The sequence below is a fragment of the Sarcophilus harrisii genome, chromosome 2, assembly GCF_902635505.1.
Source record: "Sarcophilus harrisii chromosome 2, mSarHar1.11, whole genome shotgun sequence".
Lineage (NCBI taxonomy): Eukaryota > Metazoa > Chordata > Mammalia > Dasyuromorphia > Dasyuridae > Sarcophilus > Sarcophilus harrisii.
In genome coordinates, this window is record NC_045427.1 from 245,046,124 (window position 1) to 245,070,518 (window position 24,395).

Below are 24,395 nucleotides of genomic sequence, written 5' to 3' on the forward strand. Positions count from 1 at the left end.
TCAGCAAGATTGTGAAAAAAAATTTAAAGCAAATTTCTCTGATAGAAGCATCATTTCTCAAACATATAGATAACTAAGACAAATTTAATAAAAATAAGAGCCATTTCTCAATTGATAAATGATCAAAAAATGATCAATTTTCAGATGAAGTTATCATAGATACCTATAGCCATATGAAAAAAATGTTCTTACTACTGATTGGAGATATGCAAATTACAATAATTCTAAAGTTTTGCTACATACCTATTGGTTTGGTTAATAGGACAGAAAAGGAAAATGACAAATGATGGAGGGAATGTGGGGAAAATGAGACATTAGTTCGCTGTTGATGGAGTTGTGAACTGATTCAACCATTCTGTAAAGCAATTTGGAACTATGTCCAAAAGGCTATAAAATCATACATACCCTTTGATCTAGCAATACCACTAGTAGGTACATCTGTATCTCAGAAGAGATAAAAAACAAAAAGGGAAAGGATATATATTTATAAAAAATATTTATAGTAGCTCTTTTATGGAGGCAAAGAATTGGAAATTGAAGGGATGCTTTTCAATTGGGGAATAGATGAATAAGTTGGGGGGATGGGGAAAGCTAGTAGAAGTAGTGTCCCAATTTTTTTAAAGTTATTTTTAAATTATAGCTTTTATTTTCAAAATATATACATGTATAATTTTTGACATTTGCTCCTATAAAACAGATACAAGCAAAACGAACTTCCTGATCTTCAAGGGGGTAATTTAAAGAAAAAACAAAATAACTTGAATCCAAGGGATTTCCATCAACTGGGGAATGACAAAATAAATTGTGGTGTATGAATGTAATGGAATATTATATTGAAAGAAATGAGGAAAGATAAATAGTGACCTGAGACAAATCAGTAGGACAATTTATACCCTGACAAATTTTAAAGAAAAACACCTTTGAAAGATATTTAGGAACTCTGATAAAAACAAATGACCAACTATAAATAGTGAAATCTTATGATGAACCTGACAGTGTGGTTGATGGACTCAAGGTTCAGGAAGTGAAAAGGTCACTATACCCGACCTAATATTTACTTATTAGGAAGGTTTATTTTTTTCCTGCTTTTAATTGGGGGGAAGGGTTGGTGAGCAGTGATGCTGATGTTAAAAAAAAACTTATTTAAACAATTTTAAAGGTTCACAGAATACAAAGTAAACCAGAAGGAAGAACAAGCAAGGCAAGGCTAGTTATTAAAATAACGGGCTGAATTTTTTATACACTTAAAAAAAAATCGCTATGGAAGAAATTGTGGGTTTTACTTTTTTCCTCCCTTGCTTATGTAAATGCTTATTTTGCGAGGTGAGGGGGAAGGGGAGAAAGGAAGAAGGAAGGAGGGGAGACAGAGGGGCAAACAGCTCTAGAGCCAAGGGAAAAAGGATTAGAACCCATTGCTCCGCAGCAACAGAAACTTGGCGAGCCACCGCACACCCAGAGCATCACGGGAAGAAGGAACCGGTTTCAGACCTGGGATGTGACGTAAGTACCACGTGACAACTTACGCCATGATTCTCTGCTGCCCGGGAAAGTGCAAATTGGGACACCGAGGAGCACCGAGAGACACAGAGAAAGATCTCGTGAAAAGGCCTGGTGAGTACTCCTTGGGAACCGTCTTTTCATTCATGTCTACTCAGTGGTTCTGTTAAACGTCAAGGGAAAAGTAATGGTTACTGGAACTAGAAGGATGTTCTTTAGAAAAAACTACATCTCCCAGTAGGCAACGCGGTGCCTGGCTTCCCGCTGCGCTTGATGGGAAGGATGCTTGTGTTTTACTGCAGGCCTCCAGCGGCTCAGCGGCCAGCTTGGGTCTTTCCTATTCTTGCTTTCTTTTTACCCCTTTCTTCCCCCTTCCCTTTCTTCTCGCCATTGCTCCCCTTTCCCTACAAATATGAACACCGCAGTAGTTACAAAGTCACAAAACCTCAGCTGGAAGAATGTAATCGTTCCCAGGGCAGAGTTGTTCTTCTAAAAAGAAAGGCCCACAGCAATAAATGTGATCAGGGATTCTGCTTCTGGAGTGCCTTAAAAGTGGGGGTGGAGTGGGAAAGAACCTCACCCACCCCTCCCTTAGTCGGCCTTTTGGACCGACGTTTGTTCTAGAAGACTTAAATCTGCTTCTACAAGACTGAAAAAGCATTGCGTGATAAAGACTGCGACTGTGGTGTTTTCTGGAGATGCTAATGCTTGGGAGCCCCCAGTCTAACTGGGGAAGTGGTGGCGAGTCTGAAAAGGAGTCCCCCCCAGGCATTCTGCAGCTTCCCCCTAAGGGTCTTAGTCCTTTCTTCTTGAACCTAGCAGAACAAATCGAAATCCCCAGTTAAACCCCGAGTGAATGGCTTCAGTTAAGTGGGACCTTTGCTGTTTTAAAGACCGGCCGGGTGTGGTTTAAGTTCTTATGATTGAACTTTTGTGCAACACCATCAGCAAAGAGCTGGAGGCCTAGGGTGGAGGTGTAAGTAACCTTGGAGGTCATAGAATGTTAACATCCCTCCCTCTCCCCTCAATTTCTGTAGAAACAATTTTGTGGGAGGTCCATTGGCAAGAAAGTAGCAGAATAGGATTTAAGTCCCTGCTCGCTGACCGCAGTTCCAGCCCTTTTTTCCAGTGCATCACACTGCCCAAGTCAGGTCTCTGATGGCTTGTGTATTTCGCTTATGACCTGGAGATAGAGCAATAGTGGCCAAAGAATGTCTCATTTGGATTCGGGAGGTCTCACGTTCCGACGACTCTGCTATTGACTAATGGTTGAGTTTGGACGAATCAATTTCTCATCTGTAAAAGAAAGATCATATTAATTGTATACACCCTGTCTCAGAATTGTTGTGAGGAAAACCTTTCAAACCCTAAATGCAAAAATCTTAATGTAATTGTAAATACTATTATTTCTCTGCTCTTTGGGACGCATCCAACCGCCAAAATAAATAAATAAATACCATTGAATGCTTTGAATATCTTACACCTAGAGGATGTTAGCAAATTCAAGTTATTGTCATTATTGTTTACAAAAATTTCATAACTGCTTTCATCAATGTGAACTGAAATAATCAGAAGTCAGGAATAATTTAATGGATTTTTATTTTCATAATAAGTTTATAGAATTTCAGGAGATTTGGCAATTGTCTTGAAAACAGGTAAATATGCCCAAGATAACATTAAATGGAGTTACAGTGGATTTTCCTTTCCAACCATACAAATGTCAAGAAGATTATATGGCTAAAGTCTTGGAGTGCCTACAGAAGGTAAGACATCTTTTAGAATTTTTCTTTGAGTCACAAGGTCATGTTAAAGATATGATTCTAAAACTACCTGATTTATTATTTACTTTTTACATATTTGTTTCTGCCTTTTTTCCTTATGTAAGTTTATTTTCTATTTTATTTTAAAATGCAAAATCTCAAGCCTGGAATATGGGAATGACAAAGGAGAAGTGCTTGATCAGTTAGAAGAGTTACCAATTTGGTTCCCTTTCACTCTCATTTTAAAATTTATTTTTCTCGGTATCTTTTGTTATTTTTAATCCCCTTTATTTCAAAATGTATCTTTCTTCCCTTTCCTTCCCCTGCCCAGTGAACTCTCTTGTAAACAAAGAGGGAAAAAAACTGGTTCAATAAAACCTATCAACACAACAGTCCTGTGGATATGCAATATTTCACACTTGTAGTCATAGGATTTTAATTCTGTAACTAGAAGGAACCTCAAAAGTTCATTCCCACTTCTGTAATGACTCATTCAATCTATAAGATGGAAGGTCCCTTTTTTTCAACTCTTCTCTTCTTTCTTCTACATTTCATTTTCCCCCCTTCTTATTTTAAAGTGGAATCAAGATAGTATTTTCTGTGTTCTTGCCATTAAATTCAGTTCAACAAGTTATTTATTCCTGTCTTTTCTCTCCTTTGTATTTTGTAGTATGTATTGGCTATCTTTGACTATTTGTTCTTATTTTTAATTTTATCCTGTTTTTCACTGAAACTTTAAAATTTTTATATTTCTTTTCAAATACTTCCATCCTTATCCTTAACTTATTGAGCCATCTTTGTAGGACAGATTCAAAAAGAAATGGGGGATTGGGAGGGGAAAGAAAGCAGTTTAAAAACTAAACTTGTAATTTTGGACAGATTTTGAAATATTCCTTTTCCATAGTTCCATAATTCTGGTTATGATGCTGGAGCAGAGATTCCTGTGTGCTGTTCACATCTTGCCTATATTTTAGTCTGGTCAGCAGGGTTTTTTCTAACAAACTTGGATATATTTCAAATCCAGCTAAGTTCACAGATTTTGCAGAGCTGCATTATTAGCTTCTCATTAAACATAACGATTAAAAGCATTCACATAGGAGATTTATATTTAGGCTTTCAGACAAGAAAATTTTTTGAAAACCTAAATTCAGAATTGCAAAATTATTTGTAATTTAAGGATTCCCCAGTAAACTTATTTTGCTGTTAATTTTGAGCTGAAATATACTATCATATATTAGTGATTCAGTGGAAAAAAAAGTTAAAATGTTAAAACCAAGTTAAGTTGTGGTTTGTGGAACTAGATTGAGAGTTTCAACTTAAATTGTTTACTCAGGATTTTCTTTCTAGTGCTGAATCATGAATTGAGTAAATAATAACATTTATTGTTTACTTAGCATCAAGCATTGTAGATAAGTACAGATACATAAGTAACAACAGCCCTTTGCTCTTGAAGAGCTTCCATTCTTTTTTTTTCTTAAATTTTGTGTTTTTTTATTTTTCCAGTTACATGTAAAAATTTTATTTTAACATTTGTTTTTAAAACTTTGAGTTACAGATTCTTTCCTTCCCCCCCCCCCCCATTGAGAGAAAGCAAACAATTCAATATAGGTTATACATGTATAGTCATGCAAAACATTTCCATAATAGTCATGTTGTGAAAGAAAACTTTAGACAAAAAAAAAAAAACCTTAAGGAAAATAAAATTTAAGTAAAAGTGTGCTTCATTCTCCATCAAGACATCATCAGTTCTTTCTCTGTATGGGGATAACATTTTTTATCATAGTCCTTCAGAGTTGTTTTGGATCATTGTATTGCTGAGAACAGTTATATCATTCACAATTGATCACCTTACAAGATTGCTATTACTTTGTACACAGTACATTTCACCTTTTTATCAGCTCATGGAAGTTTTTTCAGGTTTTTTTTTTCCCCCACAGCATCTTGAAGAGTTTACAGTGCAGGCCACAGTGGGGCACTTTGATCCAGAAGGTCACCAGGATGGTGAATGGATAGAGGAGCAAATTGATGTTCCCTTAGGAACAGGGGCAGGGTTCACTTAATATGATTCCCAAACTTTGGGGGACGGTATGTGTGAAATAGCTAAGCAGCTAGTGAGACTATATGGCTGGTTACTAGAGAACGAAATGAAGCAGGTATTGATTTTTCCTGAAAGAGGGCTATATAAGACAGTCACCAGTCAAGACAGAAGTTCCAGAGATGAAGAAATTAGGACTTCCTGCATATGATTTCTGGTCTGGGTAGCAAAACTATCACTGCTATGGCTAGTAGAGGAGATGCTTACAGCTCCAAGAAGCCCGAAGTTCATAGATAGCATGTTGTGGTGAAAAAATAGTGAATTTGGTTTTAAGCCTTGGCTTCCTATTCTTCCAAGATACTTATGTGACTATGGACAAGTCACCTAACCTCACCTAACCTGAATTTCATTTGTAAAATGAATACTTATTAGGGCTATTGTGAGGAATGTGTTTTGTAAACCTTTAAGTGTCATGATTATGAGTTATTGAGTGATTCAGATACTAATCCAGCTCTGCTGAACTTTTGTGGCTAATAAAGGACTAATGTTGCTCCTTGACTTGGCCTTTTTGTCTTTCATTTCCCTGATCTTCAGAAGGTGAATGGAATTCTTGAGAGCCCTACGGGAACAGGGAAGACGCTTTGCCTTCTTTGTACCACTCTGGCTTGGCGGGAGCACTTTAAAGACACAATCACTGCCCGAAAGATTGCTGAGAGGATGCAAGGGGTGGAACTCTTTCCTGATAGACCAATGTCATCATGGGGGAATGCTGCCACAGATGGAGATACCACAGGTACAACCTCCTCTTTTCTCTACTACTTTCTGACATCTGATAGTCCAGACTAGAGAAGAAATGAACAAGATTCAAAACTGAGATGCTTGTTCTCTCATTTTCTATCCTTTGAATTCAGGTCCTCCTGACTTCAGGGACAGTGCATGATTATTTCACCACCACTACCTAATTACCTCTATTTTTTGAATAAAAGGAATATGAGAATATTTGTGACTGTCATTTCTCACTACCCTTTCTGAATTTAAACCTGGGGTTAGGACCTTTTTTTTAATGGCAATGGATCTACTTATTTCATTTCTAGTAGATTATCTTAGGTTGTAAAATTCTCCACTGGCTATGGGGGGAGGGAGTTGTTATTTCAATGCCAATTTTGCTAAATAAAAAATAATAAAATAAAATAAAAGTGTTGTCTTTGGCTATTCCTCATGTAATTATTTTATTTTTGCCTCCTCTGCTTCAATTCCACAATTTGTCAGCCTACTATACAGATATTCCAAAGATCATTTATGCCTCCAGAACCCATTCTCAGCTTTCTCAGGTCATTAGTGAGTTAAGAAGCACCACTTACAGGTAGGTATATGATAAAAACAGACTTTTGTAGGAGAGAAGAAGGTCTTACTGTCTAAAGAGCTAAAGCATTGTAATTAGTTCCCAGAGATAAAGGAATTTTTAATGTTTTTAAATTCAGCATTGCATGCCATTTTCTTTTGAGAAATAATTTTGTTTTGGGTTGTATGCATTGTACTTTCTCTTTTTGCTTATCTTAATTCATCTCCCCTGAATTAGAGGTATAGCCTAATCTAGCTACCCTTATTTTCTTTAATGGGTTGAAAGTTTGGAGCCAAGATTACTGCCTGGCATTATGTTTCAAAACACTTTCTCATATTAGGAGTAAGTAGGAACTCAGATATTTAGATCAGGTTTCAACATGCATGTTCAAGCTGAGACCTGGTAAAGACCTCAGTTTAAAAAGGCCAAGGTCTTCCACTGCTTCCAGGACCATCTCTAATCATCTTGATCTCTATCTTGTCACTAGACCGAAATGGCTCTGGAGGAGAAAATGAGGCTGGTGACTTTGCACAGCTCATCTTCTCTTAAATCCTACTCACTTACATATCATGGATATCACCTCCCTAAGAGAAGGAAGGACAAACAACAACATCCTTTGCATACCTCCATGATCCCAATCTTGCTTGTAGTTCTCTGACTCTTCATCACTTGAAGCAGAATAAGTCTGTTGTACTCTGAAGACTTGAGGGAATAGCTCTCTTCAAAGCTTATTAAATGAGGATATGGTAGAGATTTTGATTAGAACTCACAAAGGAAGATTCATTTATCTATCTTTGATCTCCTACCTCTTATTAGACTTAAAGTGAGACCATTATTGTGTGACTCTTGAGTATCATGTTTTCCTCTCTGCTTCCTCACCTCCCTCTACTCAGCTTAAGAAATCTTTCCAATTTACCCAACAAACTGTTCTTCCTTTAACAAAATTATTTGGATTAATTGAAGATTTAGGGTGACCCATTTAAGATAGAAAAAGTCTACTCAGTGATTGCTTGTAAATAATTACCATTCCAATATAACTTTTAAAAACATTAAAAATTTTTATTCTGAACTTATCAAACACTATAATAAATTGGCTTTTTTTAATGCATTGTAGAACAAAAAAATATATACTGTACTTGCAGCTTCATATCTCTCTTACGAAGAGTTTGCTTTTTTTTTTGAGTACCTAGTAAATTCAGCCTAAGACTTTCAAAGCCATACTGCCCATCTCTGCTTCTTTTTATCTTCCTTCTATACCTTTATAGCTTGCTGGCCTCTCTATGCCTATTCTCTGCATGCATCCAATTTCTGTCTGAGCCATAGGTTTTGTGGACTTTCTTCTTTTTTCCAAACTAAATGTACATTATTTTTAAATAGACCAAAGGTGTGTGTACTGGGCTCTAGAGAACAACTGTGCATCAACCCTGAAGTGAGGAAGATAGAAAGTAACCACATACAGGTAGGAACTTGGCATTCTCTAGGTTTGACTTTCTGAATCTTCAAGCCCTTCTATTTTATATGCCCTTTTCATTTGCTTGCAACTCATCAAGAATTCAGCAGTTTTTAAAAAATGCATATTGGGGACTTTCTTTTATTCTTCTGGTCAGTGGTGTTCCCCTCAACTTAGCTGCCAAAGAAGAAAATCACTCCTCTCTCATTTCCATCATCCAGCCAGCTTCCAAAGCAATTTTTTCTGAAGGACAGGTCTGACTGGGTTTCTCCCCTCCCTTAATAAATTGCAGCTATTTCCAATTTATTGCTTCTGGGATCAAGTACAAACTCTTCTGTTTGGCATTTAAAGCCTTTCATGAACTGATTCCAACCTACTTTATTCACTTTTTCAGTTGGTAAGCATTTATTGAATACCTGTTATGTGCCAAGTACCATATTAGGCACTGGAGATACACAAAAAAACCTCACCAAAAAGCCTGTCTTTACTCTTAAGAGCTTATATTCTTTTGGGGAAGACAATCTATACATATTTAAATATACTCAAAAGAAAAAAAAAAGTAATTTTGAGATAGAAGGCACTAATTTGGGGTAGATGAGGAAGGCTTTGGTATAGAAGTTGCTCAGTCAAGCAGAATTTTAAAGGAAAAAATTATTCTAAAAGTAAGGAGAAAAGAGTGTAATTCCAGGCAAAGAGGGTGGCCATGGGAACACACAATGGAATGCTGTGTGTGAGGAAACAACAACACAGCTTTGGTTAGACTGTACAGAGTATGGAAAGAGAGGTGTAGTGTACATATAATAAATCTGGAAAGACAGGTTAGTGCCACATTGCAAAAGGCTTTAAAAACCCAATAACAGCATTTATATTTGATCCTAGAGGCAGTGGATACCTGCTAAAGGTTATGGATGGGAGAAATGGCATGGTCAGACCTGTGCTCAAGAAGGTCACTTTGGCTGCTTTGGAGGTTAGTGTGAAGTGAGGAAAAGAATTATGGCAGGAAGCCTTATTAAGTGGCCATTATGATAATTCAGTTAAGAGTTAGTGAAGCAAAAAAAAAAACCAAAAACCCACTGTTTTAAAAGAACCTCAATGGGTAGGCATGTAGCTGGAGGGAGAGAGAAATTGGAACCCCAAATTTTAAAAAATGAATGTTAAATAAGAATTTAAGTTTTTTTAAAAAAGTTAAAGGATTGAACTACAGTGTTATCTCTGTGAATAGTGAGAAGGGCATAGATGTGAAATAGAAACAATGAAATTTAGAAATATGATAATGTGGGGTGAAGAAGAGTGAGAGGTCAGGAATAATGCTGAGGTTGTGAATATTGGAAACTGAATGGATGACAAAAATAGACAAAAATGGGGGAAATTTGGGGAAAGGGTGAATTTGAAAAGAAAAATGATGAATTGTGTTTTGGATATATTGAGCTAGAGATATCTATAGGCCATCTATTTTTTTTAGCCAGAAAATTTGGAGGGCACCCACAATTAGTGGGCCATGAATGATAATCTAGCAAAGAATATTGAGAAGGACAGTCAGGGAAGTAGGAAGAAACTTAGGAGAGAGTGTTGTGACAATTCAAAGAAGGATATTCAGGAGGAAAGGATCCTCAGTGTGAAATATTATAGAGAGGTCAAGAAGAGTCTAGCTGGAGAGGAGACCATCAGATCTTGTAGATCTGGCCACTGTAGAGATAAATACCATTAGTGAACTGATAACTTCAGAAGCCAGATTTCAAAGGTTGAGGAAGGAAGTGATAGGAGCGGAAGCATAGGCTATGACTATCACTAGCAGACATTTCTTGTAGTTTGGCCAAGAAAGAGTAAAGAGTAAGTGCAATGGTAGCTTTAGTGGGTGGTTAGATATAGTGAAGGCTTTTTAAGAATAGGAAGACTCAGCTGTGAATACAGGCAGTAGGAAAGGAACCAGCAGAGAGGGAGGGATTTGAAGATTAGTGGGAGGGAGATGTTTAAGGGCATTAGAAGATGTCAGAATAGGATCAAGTGCACATGTAGTGGTGTTGACTGGCAAGAAAAAAGGACCATCAATCATCAGAAAGTGGAGTAAAGGAGAAAATGGAGGATGATGTCAAAGAGTTTTGATATGAAGAGATGGAGAGAAGAATCTCAAACTAATGGCCTCTTATTTTCTCGGTAAAGTATGAAGTGAAGTTCTTACCTGAAATTTGGAGGTTGGTGGGGAGGTTGGGAAGGAAGAGTGGAAAAGTGATACAATATGTTTGAGGCAAAAAAGTTTGCCTGGGGGCAGCTAGGGGGCGCAGTGGATAGAGCACCAGCCCTGAAGTCAGAATTTGGTCCCAGACACTCAACACTTTCTGGCTGTGTGATCCTGGGCAAGTCACTTAACTCCAATGGCCTCAGCCAAAATAAAAAGTTCTCCTGGTCCTTAGGAGTGAGATAGAGAATCACATGGGGAGGAATTAAAGGATTGCTTTGCTGCAGTAAAGGTCCAATTGAATTAAGATAACCTGAATTTGTAGGAGACCCAGCTGGTTCTTTGCCAGCTCCATTCAGCCATGTGGGAACATGTTGCAGAAGCAACATAGGGGAGAAATAACCTGGAGGTGATGCTTGGCAAGACAACAATGGCATAGTTTAAAGGGAAAGAGATTTGGGAGCAGAATATAGAGTAAAATATAGAATAGAACAGAACAGTATTGATATTGTGAAAAAAGGAAAACAAAATCAAAGTAGAATTAAGAATCTGAGAAATTCCTGAGGGGCAGAGGGATTGGAGGGTTTGGTTAGGATGAAGAATAGGTTTAGGAGGAGTGAGGTATATAAGGAAATTGGGAATGATAAGAAATTATGATCAAATAGAAGAGTTTTTGGTTATGGAATTGCAGTAGTAGAGGAGGGAGAAGCCCTGGGTGTGACCTTGTCTATGTGTGGTTGAGATTTTTCCTGATCTCTCGAGCTATTGGTGCCTCTTCCTTAAAATCACCTTGTGTGTATTTTGCATACTTTTATGCATCAGGTTTCTTTTGATAGATTGCAAATTTTTTGAGGGCAGAGACTACTTGATTTTTGTTTTTGTATATTCTAGTAGATAAATAGATATTTAATAAATGCTTACTGATCAGGTCTAGATCTCAGTAGCTTTTACTATTTATATTCCTAGTTTTTGAAATTGGATAGGGTTGAGGTGAGAAACCCATGATCACTTCTCTTCAGCTTTTTCTGGTGCTGTGATGTGAGGGTATCTCAGGAGAAGTTGTTGTTTCTGGAATCATAGACTCTGAAATGTCCATAGAGAACTGACCTTAGAATTTTATCTAGTTCAACTGCTTGCTGAAGCCACAGTCTCCTCAGCAGTAGCCAAAGAGTCATCCAGACTCTACTGTATGTGCCTTATGATAGGGAATTCACTTCCTCATAACACAGTCTCCTAACCAATGATTGCTGATGAATAAGCCTCTGATCCAGTGCAGAAATTCCCATTAGCAACTGTCTATTGGAACAAGGAAAAAGAAAATTGGGAGTACGGCACTTTAACCAGCTAGTATCCATTGGAGATGATTTTTGTCATTTAGATCTTCCATAACAAAACTTCGTTTGCCTTTTGGGCACACTGGTCCTTCAGATAAGTATACAAACATATTTTATTTTCCAGATCCATGTGTGTCGAAAGAAGGTATCAACTCACTCGTGTCATTTCTACAACAATGTGGAAGGTAAGTGGGAACATCATCAGTTTCTTTGGAAGAGGCATTAAAGAAGAATGATATAATTTCTCCCTTTTTTTGTTATAAGTAAATGTGAATTTACATGGCCTACTTCCCTTGTAGATGCTCTACTTGATGGAGTCAAGTACTAAGAACAGGATTCCATTTCTGACTCTTGACTATAAATATTTGAGCTCATGGGACTTGCCCTTTGGCCACATAGGGACAGTAATCAGAGATGTAACAGGGTATGATTGTTACAACTTTTAATTTTTCAGGGATTCAAATAAGTGATCCAATAGACCTAAATATAGATAATGAAAATCTTGTCATGGTTTAATATCAACATTCCTCTGTCATGATCTAAAGGGTAGTTTAGAGTCTCTCCCTTGAAGTTTGGCATTCTTTGATTATTTGTCCAATAGATTTAGACTGGCTCCAGCAACCAGAAAATCAATGCGAAAGCACTTCTAAAACATGGCCTCTTGAAACAAATTATTGATTGTCAGGATCAGTGCCATTTCCTGATGATGAATTGAGTATTGTTAACTGGACTGGTTCTAGAGTTAAGCAACCAGTATTAGTCCTTGGAGTTCAGCATTTTTCATATTCCCTCAATAACAAATGGCCTTGGGTCTCATTCTGTTACATTAGGAACAATTTTTATATCCTTTGCAAGCTGTGCCATAGGTAAAACTGTCATCTGTATTAATAACAGTCACTAGCATTTAAATGATTTTTTTACAAGGGCTAATGGCAACTGTTAGGTAGGTAATGCAAGTCTTATTCTCATTTTATAGATGAAGGTAGAAGAAGATGAGGGGACTTGTTAAATAAACTTTTAGCTGGGGAAAAGTCAGTTATCTCACATGAAAAATGTTATGCTGCTTCTCCTCTGTTAGAAAAGATATAAAATTTCCTTTTAATGCCTTGATATTCTACATATTCTCCCCAAATGATTATATGTGATTTTCTGTTTGGTGCCTCTGAAATAACCCTCAAACTGTCCATATTTCCAAATACCTAGTTCTTTTGCACAGTGGCAAGCTATTTAAACTATTTCATTGGAGTAGAAGGGCACAAGGAAGAATTATCCAATTGCATACTCTCCCCAGGAAGGACCAAGTCAGTGTTCTCAGGTCTGAAGCAGCCACACTAAAAGTCCCATTTCTCTTGCGTTTTAAGATGCTGTCTCTTATTACCAAAGAAATTTAATGGTTGCTAAAACTGCATCACATAAAAAATGGTTTTTAAAAGAATAGCTATTTGCTATCTTTAGAATTGAATGGTTGTCTCAAATCAACAAGATTTATATTTATTTGTTATTTTCTATTACTCTTTGTTGCCAAACTTGTATTCTTAGTAGGCCTGTTTCACCACTCTCTTGGGGATAAAACCCGATCATGGCAGATGGCCTCACAAGAGCTAGAACATTAGGAAAGATAGATTCTTCCAATTGTCTTGTTTTCCATTTATTTAACTTTGTAAGCTGTTTTAAATCTTTTAGAGAGTAGAGGGGCAGCTAGGTGGTGCAGTGTATAGAACACCAGCCTTGAAGTCAGGAGGACCTGAGCTCGAATCTGGCCTCAGACACTTAACACTTCCTAGCTTTGTGACCTTGGGCAAGTCACTTAACCCTAATTGCCTCAGGGGGGAAAAAAGGAAGAAAGAAAGTAAATAGAATACAAATCCAAATACAGAAAATGTTTTCCCAATTAAAAGCTGGCAGTTCTATCACTGGGCTCTCTCTTAAGAACCCTGTTATTCTACCTAAAACCTATTAGATGTCCATCTCTGCCTTTGCAATCTCTTTGGGTACTGAAGAGAGCATTCTGGCACTTCGAGGGTTAACTGAGAGTTTGGATGATTTCTTGGTGCCTTACTGCCACCATATGGCCTAAGACTTCCTTCTCCTGCTCTGCATCTTTATGAAAGAAGCCTGGCATTCATCATCCTTTCTCCTTCCTGTGTCACTAGAACCACAAAACCACTAGGTCTTTTTTTGTTATTCCACTGTGAATAAATAGGTTAACTGAAGTTACATATCATTCACTCTGAATAACTTCAATTGTTGCCTGCTTGAGTTCAACAAACATATATCAAGCCCAGTTGGGAGCCATTAGTAGAACTACATTGTGATATTTGAATTTTTACTATTACAGACATGGTAAAGGAGGGCCACAGAAAGAGAAGCTGCCCATTTTTCCCATTCAATTTTCATTGTTTTTATAGTAGTTGGGAACCCAGAATGAATAATTTAATTTCAGTTAATTTATTACACATTTATTAACCATTAGCTATGCCTAAAACATAATGAATTAGATATTGAGGATACAAAGAAAAATATGAATTAATGCACAAAGAGCTCATATTGCATTGGGAAGATATAACATAATCAGAGAAGTAAATACAAGCTAATATAAAGAAAAAGAAGCCCTAACAACTAGGGTGGAGAAGTAGAGGAAAATGACAGGAGGGTTAAGGTTAAGTTATTCCCTGATCATATGCATTTCACTGAGCTCTGAAGTAAGCTAAGATGCTTTCCTGATTCTAGGTCCAGTGTACTGTCTCCTTTGCCACTTACTTAACTACCTTACTCCTTTTCAAGCCAAATCTCTTTACCTGTTCAAGCAATCTTTTTCCATCTTGTCCCCTCTAACAGATTGTTCCTTCTATCATCCCTGCTTTATCATTTATTTTCAATTTCTCCCCATCTACTGGCCTATTCACTACTTTACAATAACATCCTCATGTCTTCCCATCCTGAAAAAACGCTCACTTGATCCTTCCATCCCTGCTCTCATCCTTTATCTCTTCTGCCTTTTGTAGGCAAGTCCTCCGAAAGTCCAGCTACAATAAGTGCCTCTACTTTCTCCTTCAATCTCTTCATAACTTTTACAATCTAAGTTGCTGAAACTATTTTCTGCAAAGCTGCCAGTAATCTCTCTTTTGCCTCTTTGTATTCCCAGAACTTGGAATGGTGCAGGCACACATAGTAGACACTTAATAAATGTGCTTTCATTGATTTATTGTGAAAACAAAAAAGTGAAGCCAGAAAGAGGTGTTGCAATAGGAGAAAGGGGGCTGGGGGAAAATTGGAGTTCACAGTGAGATTGAACAGAAGTAGACTACAGAGAAAAAGGCAGGAGAAATGGGACATTAGGATAACAGAATGCAATTTCAGTCAAAATTGTAGAGATGTAATGTTTTGAGTGCTGATGAAGGCTAAGGTGGGAGATAGCTGAGTTAAAGAAGGAAATCATGAGAGTTAAAGAGGTTGATGAACTCAAGCCAGGAAGTGGAAACAGAATAAAGAGGCTTTTACCTTGACAAGAAAAGAGCCCTGCGTTGTAGAGGTTGGGGAGCAGGAGGTAGGAATTTGCCATAGGAAACCATTCCAGTAGAAAGGACATTCATTGAGGTGATCAGTGAAAGTGATGAGAGGGTTAATGATAATAGTGATTGGGAAGGGTATATGGTGGAGATAGTTTTAAATCTTGAGCAAAATGCTACATGCACCTTCATTGTACTTCTACAAATTGATTCTGGTAGAGTCTTGTGGTAAAGGAGGCCAGGCATTCCCTAGCCACTTCACACCTTTGTGGCAGTGTGGTAGGGCATCCTTCCCCTGCAGCTATACCTTTCCCCAAACTCTTCAGGCCTCCAACAGTGATGAGAGGTTCATCGGGCTGGGTTTTTTTAAATCTGTGTAACTGAGTGGTAAGCAGTGAGAGGGGGCAGAATTAACAGGGATTGAGGAAGCCTCCAATCTTAGTCCTTGAGAACAGCCAGTACTGTAGCCTCTATCTTATGGGATCTCGTGACGAGGTCAGAGAATATGCTTGGGCAGGGATGTCTGAGTCAGGACTTCCTTATTTGGTCTAAACAGTGGTTGCCTCTGCCTACCTATTTTGGCCTTTCGTAGTGAAGAATGAGGGCTGAAGGCTCTCTCCATGAATTTAACTAGTATTTAAAACCTTTTCATCTAAATCACTGTTTCCAGCCTTTTCATTTTATATTATTCCTTTAGAGTTGTCAGGATGTACCAGAGTACATTTTCTTCCTTACTCCTTCAGTACTCTCACACACACACACACACACACACACACACACACAGCTACTATCTTTCTTTCCCACAAAAATTGTGCATTCCTGGCAACCCCAGTGCCACCTAGGCTAGCCCAGTAGGAGGAAATTTCAGGTGAGCAAAGGGAAACCCCTATGCAATATGTACCAAGGGTGTCCTTGATAAGGATTGGTTGGAAAGCTCCCTCTCTTTCCTCCCTTCCTTAATTCTCTTCTACTTATCCAATCCACATGGTTCATGGTAGAAATATAAAAGACCAGTGATATATAAGAAAGAAGAAAACATAAGAAAATCACAGGAGGGAGAAACAAAGAACCTGGAATCCCCAGCGAATGCTTTTCCTGGTTGAGTGTTCTCAAAAGGATGCTAACAGTTTTTGATACTGTACTGAAAAGTGTGCAGATATATAAGAAAGAAGAAAACATAAGAAAATCACAGGAGGGAGAAACAAAAAACCTGGAATCCCCAGCGAATGCTTTTCCTGGTTGAGTGTTCTCAAAAGGATGCTAACAGTTTTTGATACTGTACTGAAAAGTGTGCAGATGTTGTGGTCTAGAATCAAATAGCTCTTCCTTGGAGCTCCTGATACTGTTACTGATGTTTCCTAATTCTCTTCATAACTTCCTTGGAAGGCCTGTACTAGGCATTTAATTGAGGGAACCATAGCACATAGTGTAAATGAACAAGTGATTGAGGCTTTCATTTTGTTTAGGAAAGGTCTTGGCTCCAAGGTCCCTGATAGTCCTTACTAGGTAATTCTGCTTTCTACTTATTATGGCTGGCCTATGTGACATCAGGGCTTTCAGGAATGCCCCTTCCACCCAGCTAAAGGAATCTCTAGAGACCTCACCCCCTGGGAGTCATTGCCTCTGGGTAGCCATCTGCAGCAGTGGTTAAGAGGAGGACAACTGAAAAAAGTCTTTCTTCTGCTTCACTCCTTGACACTAGTTTTCTTGATTACCAGAAGCTACATGGATGCCCCCAAACCAGGTCCAACCAGACTTTCTTTTACTAGGGAGAGAAAAATCTTTGCTAGTCATAAACCTAAAAGTCTTTGCTGCACCAGTGTTTAAGCTCTGAGCCACTCACTGCATAGGAGAGCCAGTCTCTCAGCTTCCTGGGAAGTGGCCTAGTATCAGCAGTGTTGGCTGAAGACCAGAAAGGGGTGGAATGGGATGGGGCAGGAGACAGCTGAGTCTGTTGTTGGAAAAAAGAGCAGGAGATTTCAGTGCCCTCAGAAATCTGCACAGAACAGATAGAGAGGAGAAATAGCTTAAGATATTCTATTCAGTCTCTTGAAAGATATTATTATTAAGGAACCAGAAAGTTTTAAGTAAAAGGCACTAAAAAATGAGTTTTTCTGTCAAATCACCTTGTTGTATCTGTTGAGTAACCTTCCTAGAGAACCCCTGTGGCTATCAACTATGCAGGCTGAGACTGCTTTTCTGTAAGGAGCCCATGAATGGTAGGAGTGTTGGCTATTCCAGTCCTATTCACCTGGCATATCTAACACCTGTAATTATGAAGGCACCAAGAAAGGAGGAGATAGTCATATTCTGAGAAGCAAGACTTCTTCATTGCCTCTCTTTTCCATTTGTCTTCTTCCAACTCTAAGAATTATTTAGGCTGATGGACATAATTGCATATTGTAAGAGGATTTTTATCTTTGAATTCTTTTTACTCTTAGTTTATAATTTCTGCCTCCTGCTGCCACTAATTTCGCCCCGACTTCTTAAAACTTTTTTTTTTTACAATACCCTTCTTTTGTGGATTCTTTCTTGGTCCTCTGTAATCAATCATCTTTACATTTCAACTCAACATTGATATTTACAATACCTAACAGTTCAAGCCAGATCAGTTTTCTATTCTTAAGAGCTTGGATTTAACTAGTTGGACCTGGGGTTATTTTTGTGAATCATTTGAGGTTTCTAGAATGGAAGCAAAGATTTTTAGAGTTGGCGAAAGGGTTTATAACATAGACCACAATGTTCCTGGTCTTTGCCCCTTTAGCTCCCTTTTTAAATGTTAAGCTTCTTCTTGAAGGTATTTCTCAGTGGGACTATTTTGTTGAGAAGCAAGCTTGGTGCCCATAATCTGAAGGTTCTATGGATATAGGAACACTCCTATATTTCAGCTCACATTCACATATATGAGCCATTTGAACTAACTTGTCAGTTCCCAGCAATAGCAAATGATTTGTAACAAGGAAAGTCACATTCAATCTTTCTATTCCTTGCCAGAGAGAGAGCTGTTTCCAGAAAACAATTTTAAGTGTTAGCCCCTTTGATTTTGGGATTTTTAAAAGATGGCCCTTCTTTTTGTTCCTGTTTTAGCTTCTTCTTTGATTAGTTGATCTTAAATTATAAAGGGAAAGAAGTGTACCCTGGGGACTTTGCCAGTCAAGGTTAAACAATGACTCTTAATGGGAAGGCTTTGTGTTGGTCTCTGGCTGAGCTCTAGTATACAGCAATTGGCTGCTGCTGTTGCTATGGTATTGCTGAGTGGATACCTTCAACCCTCTCTCTGTCTTGTCTCTGCCTTTCCCTAGTTTCCCTATTCTGGGAGCCTTAGAGATGTTTTGGGCCCATCATATTGTGGAGGAGCAGAGGGATTGGTACTTTAGTGATATCTCATGTAAGAGGTAACAAGTATTTGTTTATTCTTGTTACTGGAATTAAAATCCTAGTACACCAAAGCATAGAACTAATTGATGTAAATGCTAGGTGTTGTTGTGGCAAGGAAATGTTTGGAAAGCCTGTGCCACATTTCTTCTGAGAGGACTATTATTTTATTTTATTTTATTGATTTTTTTTTTATTTAATAGCTTTTTATTTACAGGTTATATGTATGGGTAACTTTACAGCATTGACAATTGCCAAACCTCTTGTTTCAGTTTTTCCCCTCTTTCCCCCCACCCCCTCCACCAGATGTGGATCATACTGGCAGGATGACCAGTAGATGTTAAATATATTAAAATATAAATTAGATACACATTAAGTATACATGACCAAACCTTTATTTTGCTGTACAAAAAGAATCAGACTCTGAAATATTGTACAATTAGCCTGTGAAGGATCAGAAATGCAGGTGGGCAAAAATATAGGGATTGGAAATTCAATGTAATAGTTTTTAGTCATCTCCCAGAGTTCTTTTGCTAAGCGTAGCTGGTTCAGTTCATTACTGCTCCATTGGAAATGATTTGGTTCATCTCATTGTTGAGGATGGCCAAGTCCATCAGAATTGGTCATCATATAGTATTGTTGTTGAAGTATATGATGATCTCTTGGCCCTGCTTGTTTCACTCAGCATCGGTTTGTGTAAGTCTCTCCAGGCCTTTCTGAAATCATCCTGTTGGTCATTTCTTACAGAACAATAATATTCCATAATATCCATATACCACAATTTATTCAGCCATTCTCCAACTGATGGGCATCCACTCGGTTTCCAGTTTCTAGCCACTACAAAGAGGGCTGCCACAAACATTCGTGCACATATGGGTCCCTTTCCCTTCTTTATGATCTCTTTGGGATATAAGCCCAGTAGTAACACTGCTGGATCAAAGGATATGCACAGTTTGATAACTTTTTGAGCATAGTTCCAAATTGCTCTCCAGAATGGTTGGATGTATTCACAATTCCACCAATAATGTATCAGTGTCCCAGTTTTCTCATATCCCCTCCAACATTCCACATTATCTTTCCCTGTCATTCTACCCAATCTGACAGGTGTATAGTGGTATCTCAGAGTTGGAGGACTATTATTTTAAAAGACTTATTCTATCAAGGACTTCTACTAAGAAAAAGATTGAATAGATAGTAGTTGTGTGATTAATGCATCTTCTATCTGTTGATACGTTTATGTAATTGCCAGCTTCCATTAAAGGGCCAATGGTGACTAAGAAATTATGTTTCATATGCTTACAGTAAAGCTTTTTACCTTGAATCCCTTTCAACTTGTTTTGATGCCTGGTTTCCATTGTTGACAAAAAGAACTAACATTTTTTAGGTGGCTTACTGTACCACTATTCTCTCAGATATAGAGTTTTCTCAGTTCAGAATTTTTGATCCTGCATTTGAGTTGGGATGAATACCACCTGTTGGCTATGATAGAAGAAAATGAGAGTAAACGTAGCAATCAGGGTCACTGAATCGGTCTTAGCTCATCACTATTAAGGTCCTCCTTCCAAGGACTGTTTGAAATTATTATATGATATTGTTGTAAATTTCACCACAATGCGGAATTTTTCTAAGGTTTGTTCTTGGTTTCTCTACCTTGATTTTGCCCCTTTTTCTGAGATTAAATAGATCTCCATTGGGTAGGCCCTTACTGGGCTTCCCCACACACACACACTTGTCCTCCTCAGGTCCCTTTTGTATCCCTGAGTTTGTTCCACAATACATGCAATAATTAGGCCTTTTGTTTTTATGTTTAAAGATACCAGAATTTATTTTAGTTGATGAGAGGACAAATCAAGAAGTAGTTATCTTCGTATTGCAGCCTCATAGCTCATTCTGAAGATTGTCTCTAGAGGTTTGCTTGAATTGAGATTATGCAAGAATAATAGTCCATTGCAACTGCTATCTCCATGATAGTTTTGAAAAGGAGGTGAAAATTATCTCTTTAAGTTGAGTGAAGTATTTTCAGTTGTTTTCAGATGTGTAAAACCCTTTGTGACCCCATTTGGGGCTTTCTTGGCAAAGATAATAGGGTAATTTTGCATTTCCTTCTCCAGCTCATTTTACAGATGAGGAAACTGAGGTAAATAAGGTTAAGTGACTTGTCCAGGGTCACACAGATAGTAAATGTCTGAGGCTAAATTTGAACTGGGGAAATGAGTCTTTTTGACTTGAGGCCTGACACCAATGAGTCACCTAGATGCCTGAGTAAGGGGTGGTGACAGGGAAAAAGATAGATCTGTTTACCCTCTGAGAATCTCTGAGTGAGCTATGATTCTTTTGTCTACTCTGTCACATAAAACTAAGATCATAAATGAATAGCCACTTTTCAACATTGAGCTGATTCAGGCTAATTCCAATGTTCTTGTCATGAAGAGAGCCATCTACATCCAGAGGGAGAACTATGGGAACTTAGTGTGAATCACAACAGCATTTTTACTCTTTCTGTTGTTTGCTTGCATTTTATTTTCTTTCTCATTTTTTTCCTTTTTGATTTGATTTTTCTTGTGCAGCAAGATAATTGTATAAATATGTATGCATATATTGTATTTAACATATATTTTTTTTACCATGTTTAACATATATTGGATTACTTGCCATCTAGGGGAGAGGGGATTGAGGGCAGGAGAGGGAAATTGGAACACAAGGTTTTGCAAGAATTAATGTTGAAAAATTATCCATGCATATGTTTTGAAAATAAAAAGTTTTAATTAAAAAAAAAGACAAAAGGTTCTTAGGTAAAAAATTAATAAATAAATAGCCAGTGGACATTCCTGATCAGCCCACTTTGAAATCTTTTCGGCATTCCTTCCTCCCAAGCTTTGACAGCAGGCAGTTTGTCCTGGGGATGGAGTTGAGAAAGAACTATCTATTCTACTTCTATTAGTACACTGAAAAAAAAATTGGCTTTGTGTCCTCACCCAATTGATATCTAACTATGAGTTATGATATAGATATATAACCTAGGAAGGGAGGACTCTTGCTAAGGATAGGGTGTGTCTATTCTTTGTTCCAACTGACTTTCACTGATGCTCCTGAAATGTCCCTAAGGGGTTATAATTGTGCTGACAGAATATGGTGTGCCAGGTATTGTATTTTTGCCCTAAGTACTATCCTAGAGCATCCTGCTGTTGGGAAGCTGTATTGTTCTGCTTATGGAATGATCTGTGTCCTTGAGGCTTCAAGACTGACCTGAAAACTCATGAAACTTTTAAGTGAAAAACGCATTTATTTATTCTTGGCTGTTTTCTCACAGAGAAGAGCACAGAAAAGGAACTGGTCACTCCCATCTTGGATATTGAAGATTTAGTTAAAGGTGGCAACAGGCACAAGTAAGAACCTCCTTTCTTTCCCTCCTTCCTTCACTGCTCAGCAGTAAGAAGCAGAGCAAGGCTGACTGATTTGAGCCTTCACAAAGTTCCTACTATCTACTGTAGGATTTGTATGAGGCGCTCAGTTAACATTACTGTGGATAATGGAACTTCATAACAATAGTCAGAAGTTGCCAGAGAAGAACCAGTGGATATGTGTGAGCTCCCTTGTGACTCTCCTCAGATTCTCATGAACTTTCTACTTATAGCCCACATCTCTGCCAGTTTTTAGCCTTATTCTAGTTTTTGTTAATGTCTCTGAGTACAGTGGGACTTTTTTTTTTATCTATGAGACCCAGCTAAGTATTTTCTGTTGTTGAGTAGTCAGTTCTGGTGTTGCTATACCTTATTTGCATACTTTTGGCTATGTCAGAAAACATCATAAAGTATTATTAGCCAGAGGTCAGTGCTATTTGATTACATTGAAGGTCTTTATCTTTCTGCAAGTAAAGCTCTTCAGAATGCAGTTTGACAATTGTAAAGCAACAGCCACATTATTTTGAAGACTTAACATACTCTGTTACAGATCCAATAGGGAGCCCATTATTGTTTCTGGATCCTTATTAGAGAAAACAAAAGTATTATTTTTGATCTTTATAACTTTCTATCTCTTGACATGTAGAAGTAGCCACGTATTGGGCTTTTACCCCTCCTGATAAGCTGTCTGTCTTTGAAACTTTGCCCATTCTATTCATTGAGATTGTTACAGTCTCTCTGTTTTCTAGGAAATGTTAAGTTGTAGACAAGGTACCCTCATAAAGGGAATTTCCTTATTCAAAAGGTCAGTCTAGTTCACACGTCCAGTCCTTTGAGTTTGAGTGTAATCAAGAAAAGGAAAGTTCATTCTCATTTTTACTCTGAATGGTATTAGTGCCTGATTCCCTATTCTTTCATTTTAAACAGAGTCTGCCCTTATTATTTATCTCGGACACTAAAGCAGCAAGCAGACATAATTTTTATGCCATACAATTATCTGTTGGATTCCAAGGTAAATACTTCATTATTTGTATTAATACTTATTTCTTTACTGACTTTTAGTGACTAAAACCTAGGTACACATTTTGCCTTGGCAAAATGCATTGTTTGCTTCAAGTCTTTTCTAATTTCACTGCTACAAAGAATAGAATAAAAGTAAAAAACTCTGAAATCCTCTGATAGCAGCAATAGATCAAGACCTATTCAAACTTTTAACAGTTTGCCAGGACCTCAGAACTGTGCCAAACAGAGGCTTAAATACACAGAAGTTGTAGATCAATCATTTTGTGGCAGCATGAATAGGGCCAAGTTTTTCTAGAGGAGTCCTATACCTTCTCAAATATTAGTTTTGTCAAAAGTATTATAGTCATTTGATATCTAAGCAGTAAGGAAATCTTTGCATCATTTGGTTTAGTGTGCTTTGGAACTTCATTTCTAGTAAGAACACAATAAGAGGAAAAAGTTACCATTCTCTGCTAACAGTAGGAGTCAAAATAAGGTGAGTGAAAGAGGCAGCATACTTGCTCCAGGTGCCAAGTGTGTACTGTGCTTCTGAGAATCTTCTCAGTATGGGTCTACCTCTTGAGGTCATGCCTGGGGTTTCAGGCTTGTCAGTTTGTTTTCTTATTTTTCTGCTTCCCCAAAGCAAATACCATTTATTCTGAAAGTTTAGTCAGTCCAAACTATTTGAATATGATTTTCTCAGAGAAGCCTTTTGCAACTCCACATGAGTGGTTAATTTACTTTCTATTTTGTTTGCCTCCAGCTTCATACATCCTCTTTCCTTAACTTTTATTTTGCAGACACGAAGGGCACACAACATTGACCTTAAAGGGACAGTAGTGATTTTTGATGAAGCTCACAATGTAGTAAGTTTTTTTCTTTTTTTGCCTCTAGAGTATGTTTTCAATTAAATTTAATTTTTCCCCAGTTACATGTGAAAATAATTTTTAATATTTGTTTTTAAAACTTTGATTTCCAAATTCTTTATTTTCTCCTTCCTTATCTACTCTCATTGAGAAGGTAGTGTTTGGGGAAAAAAAGTCATGCTGTGAAAGAAAGCATATTAAAAAAAAACCTTTAATAAAAATAAAGAAAATAAAAATATATGCTTCTATTGGTATTCAGGCACCATCAGTTTTTCTCTGGGGAGGGATAGCATTTTTCATCATAAGTACAATGTGATGCATTTCTAGATTTCTTTACATTTATCCTTACCCTGAATTAGTGTTTTCTATCTTTAACCTAATGATCTTCTTTTCTCCCCAGGCATATGATATTCTCTTCCCTTGGCATGTAATTGAATTGGATTTCCCAGAGACTTAGATCAAGTCCTTTTAAAAAGCAGACTGACAACTTTATGTCTTTATGATCTTTAGGGTTAGGGTTAAGGTTAGGGTTAGCAGTAAGTGTCAGAAAGAGTCAGTCTTGGCACTTCAAAATTTGGTTTACTTTATTGGTTTTTATTCATATGATTGTAGTTAGTTTCATTTTGATCTTTCCATTTTTTTTGTATT

At 37.5% G+C, this 24,395-nt stretch overlaps 1 protein-coding gene across 6 annotated transcripts in view; it reads left to right on the forward strand.

The window, feature by feature from the left end:
- The first annotated feature begins 1,358 nt into the window (after window positions 1-1,358).
- RTEL1 (regulator of telomere elongation helicase 1) overlaps window positions 1,359-24,395 on the forward strand; it is a 100,886-nt gene continuing 77,849 nt past the window's right edge. For all 6 annotated transcript variants that reach the window (XM_023494441.2, XM_023494442.2, XM_023494439.2 and 3 more), the window contains exons 1-9: window positions 1,359-1,611; window positions 3,153-3,260; window positions 5,887-6,085; window positions 6,562-6,655; window positions 8,012-8,093; window positions 11,719-11,779; window positions 21,789-21,864; window positions 22,807-22,891; window positions 23,682-23,747. In XM_023494441.2, coding sequence (XP_023350209.1) covers window positions 3,159-3,260; window positions 5,887-6,085; window positions 6,562-6,655; window positions 8,012-8,093; window positions 11,719-11,779; window positions 21,789-21,864; window positions 22,807-22,891; window positions 23,682-23,747 — 765 coding nt within the window. In that variant the 5' untranslated portion in view covers window positions 1,359-1,611; window positions 3,153-3,158. The remainder of the gene's footprint in view (window positions 1,612-3,152; window positions 3,261-5,886; window positions 6,086-6,561; window positions 6,656-8,011; window positions 8,094-11,718; window positions 11,780-21,788; window positions 21,865-22,806; window positions 22,892-23,681; window positions 23,748-24,395) is intronic.